This window comes from Perca fluviatilis, chromosome 6 (genome assembly GCF_010015445.1).
Source record: "Perca fluviatilis chromosome 6, GENO_Pfluv_1.0, whole genome shotgun sequence".
NCBI lineage: Eukaryota > Metazoa > Chordata > Actinopteri > Perciformes > Percidae > Perca > Perca fluviatilis.
The window spans coordinates 42521259-42528758 of NC_053117.1; the positions used below are offsets into that span (position 1 = coordinate 42521259).

The following is a 7500-nucleotide window of genomic DNA, read 5'->3' on the forward strand; positions in this document are numbered from 1 at the left end:
ACATCTATCACCTTTACATTAATATTAATACATCTATCACCTTTACATTAATATTAATACATCTATCACCTTTACATTAATATGAATACATCTATCACCTTTATATTAATATTAATACATCTATCACCTTTACATTAATATTAATACATCTATCACCTTTACATTAATATTAATACATCTATCACCTTTATATTAATATTAATACATCTATCACCTTTACATTAATATTAATACATCTATCACCTTTACATTAATATTAATACATCTATCACCTTTACATTAATATTAATACATCTATCACCTTTATATTAATATTAATACATCTATCACCTTTACATTAATATTAATACATCTATCACCTTTACATTAATATTAATACATCTATCACCTTTATATTAATATTAATACATCTATCACCTTTACATTAATATTAATACATCTATCACCTTTATATTAATATTAATACATCTATCACCTTTATATTAATATAATACATCTATCACCTTTACATTAATATTAATACATATATCACCTTTATATTAATATTAATACATCTATCACCTTACATTAATATTAATACATCTATCACCTTTATATTAATATTAATACATCTATCACCTTACATTAATATTAATACATCTATCACCTTTATATTAATATTAATACATCTATCACCTTTACATTAATATTAATACATCTATCACCTTTATATTAATATTAATACATCTATCACCTTTACATTAATATTAATACATCTATCACCTTTATATTAATATTAATACATCTATCACCTTACATAATATTAATACATATATCACCTTTATATTAATATTAATACATCTATCACCTTTATATTAATATTAATGCATCTATCACTACATAATATTAAATTAATATTAATGCATCTATCACCTTTACATTAATATTAATACATCTATCACCTTTACATTAATATTAATACATCTATCACCTTTATATTAATATTAATGCATCTATCACCTTTACATTAATATTAATACATCTATTACCTTATATTAATATTAATGCATCTATCACCTTTACATTAATATTAATACATCTATCACCTTTATATTAATATTAATACATCTATCCCCTTTACATTAATATTAATACATCTATCACCTTTATATTAATATTAATACATCTATCACCTTTACATTAATATTAATACATCTATCACATTTACATTAATATTAATACATCTATCACCTTTATATTAATAGCAATACATCTATCACCTTTACATTAATATTAATACATCTATCACCTTTACATTAATATTAATACATCTATCACCTTATATTAATATTAATACATCTATCACCTTTACATTAATATTAATACATCTATCACCTTTATATTAATATTAATACATCTATCACCTTATATTAATATTAATACATCTATCACCTTTACATTAATATTAATACATATATCACCTTTTATATTAATATTAATACATCTATCACCTTTACATTAATATTAATACATCTATCACCTTTATATTAATATTAATACATCTATCACCTTACATTAATATTAATACATCTATCACCTTTATATTAATATTAATACATCTATCACCTTTACATTAATAAATACATCTATCACCTTTATATTAATATTAATACATCTATCACCTTTACATTAATATTAATACACCTATCACCTTTATATTAATATTAATACATCTATCACCTTTACATTAATATTAATACATATATCACCTTTATATTAATATTAATACATCTATCACCTTATATTAATATTAATGCATCTATCACTTAATATTAATTAATATTAATGCATCTATCACCTTACATTAATATTAATACATCTATCACTTACATTAATATTAATACATCTATCACCTTTATATTAATATTAATGCATCTATCACCTTTACATTAATATTAATACATCTATTACCTTTATATTAATATTAATGCATCTATCACCTTTACATTAATATTAATACATCTATCACCTTTATATTAATATTAATACATCTATCACCTTTACATTATTATTAATACATCTATTCCTTTATATTAATATTAATACATCTATCACCTTTACATTAATATTAATACATCTATCACATTTACATTAATATTAATACATCTATCACCTTTATATTAATAGTAATACATCTATCACCTTTACATTAATATTAATACATCTATCACCTTTATATTAATATTAATACATCTATCACCTTTATATTAATATTAATGCATCTATCACCTTTACATTAATATTAATTAATATTAATGCATCTATCACCTTTACATTAATATTAATACATCTATCACCTTTACATTAATATTAATACATGTATCACCTTTATATTAATATTAATGCATCTATCACCTTTACATTAATATTAATACATCTATTACCTTTATATTAATATTAATGCATCTATCACCTTTACATTAATATTAATACATCTATCACCTTTATATTAATATTAATACATCTATCACCTTTACATTAATATGAATACATCTATCACCTTTATATTAATATTAATACATCTATCACCTTTACATTAATATTAATACATCTATCACCTTTACATTAATATTAATACATCTATCACCTTTATATTAATAGCAATACATCTATCACCTTTATATTAATATTAATACATCTGTCACCTTTACATTAATATTAATACATCTATCACCTTTACATTAATATTAATACATCTATCACCTTTATATTAATATTAATACATCTGTGTTAATGTAGGGAAACGGTCCCAGTTTGGTCAGGTTCAGACACCCAAACTACTGAGTTAAGTTAAGTTGAGGGTTAGGGTTACCAGACTACTGAGTTAAGTTAAGTTGAGGGTTAGGGTTACCAGACTACTGAGTTAAGTTAAGTTGAGGATTAGGGTTACCAGACTACTGAGTTAAGTTAAGTTGAGGGTTAGGGTTACCAGACTACTGAGTTAAGTTAAGTTGAGGGTTAGGGTTACCAGACTACTGAGTTAAGTTAAGTTGAGGGTTAGGTAGTGATACGACGATGTGAAAATTGTGGCCGATACCGATAACCGATATTAATATTGGTGTTATGGCCGATACCGATATTTACCGATGTCGATATCTCTGTACAGAAAACACATTTTTATGATAATCAAATAAGGAACTATTTACCAAAACGCATTGTTTTTACTTTTGTGATTTAAGTTTAAGAAATCACTGATATTGGGCACCTTTACCTGTGTGCAAAATATGAGATCATCATCATCTGATTTTCAGAAGAAAAAATAAATATTTATATAAAAATATTTTTTTAAGAGGATACAAGTGTGTCCTGAAATCACACTATGAAGAAGCCAACCAGCCAAGAGTATTCACAATAAACAATTACAACACTTCAAAAACTTTAATGAACAGCAGTAGTAGGCCTTAAATGGCCAAAGCCAAAAGTATTGAAAGAGGTAAAATGTGAAAATGGAGCCAGAACAAACTGGACTGAACAGACACTGGCTTTTAAAGTCTTCTGAACTGTAAGTACAGCAACTGCCAAGTACTTTAGGGTTAGGCCTAACCCTTGAAATTATAGAAACTGGTGCCTTCTAGGCCGAGATAAGCCAGAAAATGTGTTTTTGGCTCATATGGATGAAAGACACCAAATCCCAGAATGCACTTGCTTCGCTGCTTAGACCCCATTCCCAAGCCATGCCTACCGTTTACAGACCGATAGTGAGGCAGCATTCAACTCAACCCAAATGTGTTTTATTGTCATTTCAACCATATACACGAAACAACATTTCAACGGGGCTCTAATGGTTACACATTTAAAATATATAAAAACGACATACGAAACAAGTGTTTACAGTCCACCAAGCGCTAATGCTAGTATGCGTTAGCTGAACTTTACGTGTGTGTGTGCAATAGCTAAATGTAGCCGATTATAAACACAGTTGTAAATTTGCGTGAAATGTATAATGGTCGGCATTTACTAGTCACAAACTCCCCCAGCAGTTAGCATTTCGTTGGATACGAGCAGCTAATTAAAGCCCGTGTTAAACAGCCAATCTCCACTCTTACCCGGCGACATGTTTCCACAACAAGAAAAACAGCCGTCTCTGAACTCGCGATGGGCGTTTCGTTGAAGTTGGATGTAGTCCAGTTTGTCTAATGAGCAGACACTTGCAAGCAGCACTGATAGAACAGGTGGCTGGCTAGCGTTAGCTTTCCACCTAGCTAGGTTAGCTGTACTCCAGCCCCCGTTTGCGTTTCACCGCTGAGAATGTCCCCCCATGATCGCTCCGATCCGGCCGCTGCCCGCTCCGGCCGCCGCTGCTGCCCGCTGGTCAAACTAACCTGTACGGCGGGCCGCAGCGACCTCTTATTTCCGAACATTCATCTCTCCCCCGCCCACCGAGGGCCGGTGGTCTATTAAATTTTCCAGTGTCCCACTTCGCCGGCAGATTCCGTCTGCAAAAACAAACATCCCCGCCCCCAGACTCGCTGCTGCTGCTGTTTCTTCTTCTTCTGATTTCGGCAGTATAGACGCTGTTAAGCGTATTACTGCCCTCCACAGGTCAGATTTAGATCTAAATTCTCACACACACGTCAAATACACAGGAATGATTCACATCGGCCCTATTCATCGGCCCTATTCATCGGCCCTATTTTGACATCGGAACGATACCGATGTGTAAAAAAATGACCATATCGGCTGATATTATATCGGCGGCCGATATATCGTGCACCACTAGGGTTAGGGTTACCAGACTACTGAGTTAAGTTAAGTTAAGTTGAGGGTTAGGGTTACCAGACTACTGAGTTAAGTTAAGTTGAGTTGAGGGTTAGGGTTACCAGACTACTGAGTTAAGTTAAGTTAAGTTGAGGGTTAGGGTTACCAGACTACTGAGTTAAGTTAAGTTGAGGGTCAGGGTTACCAGGACATTCCTCTCCTCACTTCCTGCTTTGCCCCCGCTGTATAAACGTCTCTAGCTGCTTTGCCTCATGTGTCATTCTGTTTGTTCTCTGTGTGTGTGTGTGTGTGTGTGTGTGTGTGTGTGTGTGTGTGTGTGTGTGTGTGTGTGTGTGTCTCTGCAGCTGTCTCCAGATCAGCTGTTTTCTTTGCTGTCATCACTCAATGAAGAAGTCAGGAAGCGCTCTCAGTACCTGGACCTTCCTTTGGTAGGTCACTTCCTGTTTACATGGACCACCTCCCATCTACACAGACTACCTGCTGACACCCTGTGTGTGTGTGTGTGTGTGTGTCTGTGTGTGTGTGTGTGTGCGTGCGTGCCTGTGTGTGTGCGTGCGTGCATGCCTGTGTGTGTGTGTGTGTGTGTATGTCTGTGTGTGTGTGTGTGTGTGTGTGTGTGTGTGTGTGTGTGTGTGTGTGTGTGTGTGTGTGTGTGTGTGTGTGTGTGTGTGTGCGTGCGTGCCTGTGTGTGTGTGTGTGTGTGCCTGTGTGTGTGTGCCTGTGTGTGTGTGTGTGTGTGTGTGTGTTTGCAGGAAAGCCTCTCCGCTCATTCTAAATCCAGGAAGCAGGTCCAGTCCGCTCCACCTCCTGGTTTACTGCAGACCAGCAGGGCCGGAGTAGACCTCCTGGATGACCCTGCTGTGGGCGTCATCAAGTCCCTGCACAGGTACTCACTCCAGAGTTACTCTACTATATACTCTCTCTCTCTCTCTCTCTCTCTCTATATATATATATACATACATACATAATAGGAGCATCGATAACGTTGTGCAAACAGCTGCAGCTGATAATAATAGCCTACAAGACTACAGGAATGTCTGTAGTAATATCCTATAACCTATTTTCATGTTCAGTTTGAAAAAATATGTTGATGTGTGAATCAAATGTTTGTAAAGTCCTAATACTACAGGGAGTACTGCCTGTGTGTAAAGGGAGGAAGTAAATGTGTGTGTGTGTGTGTGTGTGTGTGTGTGTGTGTGTGTGTGTGTGTGTGTGTGTGTGTGTGTGTGTGTGTGTGTGTGTGTGTGTGTGTGTGTGTGTGTGTGAACTCTTCAGGTTGTGTGTGGTCCAGGATGTTGGAGCAGAGGCAGCCGAGAGGGAGGACAGAGGAACAACAGCTGCTGGTAAACATCTGGCTTCATCTTTATAATCTCTCATCTGATCACAAAGTTCCTCTTTCAGTCTTCATTTAAAACACAATGTTTAAAGGAACACTTATTGGGACTTTGTCTTCTTCCCTGTATATGGGTGATGATAAAGTGTGTGTGTGTGCACGCGTGTGTGCGTGTTTGTGTGTGTGTGCGTGCGTGTGTCACAGCTGGACTTGAACATGTTTTTAAATATAACAGTTTGTGTTTCTGCAGCTCAGAGTCCGGCTCAACGCCTGCAGCAGAAATGTACCGAGTCTTTCAGCGCACTGAGGTACACACACACACACACACACAGACACACACACACTGGTTTTTAGGGCTGTCCTCATGATTGTGTGTGTGCGTGCGTGTGTGCGTGTGTCAGTTTGAGGAGGGGCTGCCGGTCCATCCGGACTGAGAGAAGGTTCCAGATTTTCGGATCAGGACCTGAACAGAAGTCTCAGTGAGTCCAGCTGCTGCTGATGAGGTGACCCTGCTGGAGGACCAGAGCCGCGTGTTGATCAGCTGTGTCTTTGTGTTTCAGTTCCTTCGGCTCCACGCTCAACTCCGTGCTGTGGACAGCCAATGACAGCCTCCTGCAGGTTGCCGAGGTAACAGAGACACACATAACGGTGTTTTTCACGCAGGGTCAGAATAATATTTTTTTATAGCCAAAATAACAGAAAATTATCCGTTGTGTATTTATTCTGAGTCGACAGAAGGTCTGGGGTTAGTTCAGGTGTCTGTAGAGACAGCAGGACAATCCAGTCTCATCTCACCTAGATCAAGGATCCCTAAACTGCTACAAACTAGACCGCCTGTTCTGAGATGATTTATTACACAAAGGTTATGAAGCCTGTCATACACTCGCTGTAGGAGCCACGTGCTGTGTGTTGGTTATGGTCTCATTTATTGATCATTATATTGTAGCTGGTTTGAGTGGAAGTGATAACATATTTGTTTGCTTCACCTGTTCACCTGTGGACCCCTGGGGCCGTCATCGGGAGCCACTGATAGAACCTGCTGGAGTGAACAGGGGAACCAACAGGCTGACGTCATGACTGATTCTATGTCTATATCAGTGATAGACCGATTTTATCGGCCGGCTGATATATCGGGTCGATAATTGCATTTTTACGTGCATCGGCCAGTCTTAAATTACAAATCAAGCACTTTATTTCATTGGCTACTTTTCAGGTTCATTGTTTTCTTAAATTATTTAAATGTGTTGACATTTTGTGATGACCTGATTATATCTGTCTTATAATATGTCAGCAAGTAGTGCATCATCCAGGCTGTGTTGTAGATGTAGATGAAAGCACAGTTAACCATATGCAGTACACCATCCATATGATGCACACTGCACACATAATTTGGGTGATATGAATGTAAG

General features: G+C 35.5%; 1 protein-coding gene across 4 annotated transcripts in view; it reads left to right on the forward strand.

The window, feature by feature from the left end:
• The window catches only part of ccdc180 (coiled-coil domain containing 180), a 39594-nt gene that overhangs the window by 25974 nt on the left and 6120 nt on the right, over positions 1–7500 (forward strand). Inside the window, exons 25-30 of one of the 4 annotated variants that reach the window (XM_039802452.1) lie at positions 5103–5186; positions 5511–5644; positions 6034–6101; positions 6327–6399; positions 6493–6570; positions 6652–6718. In XM_039802452.1, coding sequence (XP_039658386.1) covers positions 5103–5186; positions 5511–5644; positions 6034–6101; positions 6327–6399; positions 6493–6570; positions 6652–6718 — 504 coding nt within the window. The remainder of the gene's footprint in view (positions 1–5102; positions 5187–5510; positions 5645–6033; positions 6102–6326; positions 6400–6492; positions 6571–6651; positions 6719–7500) is intronic. The other 3 variants (XM_039802453.1, XM_039802454.1, XM_039802455.1) reach the window with 3 other exon arrangements.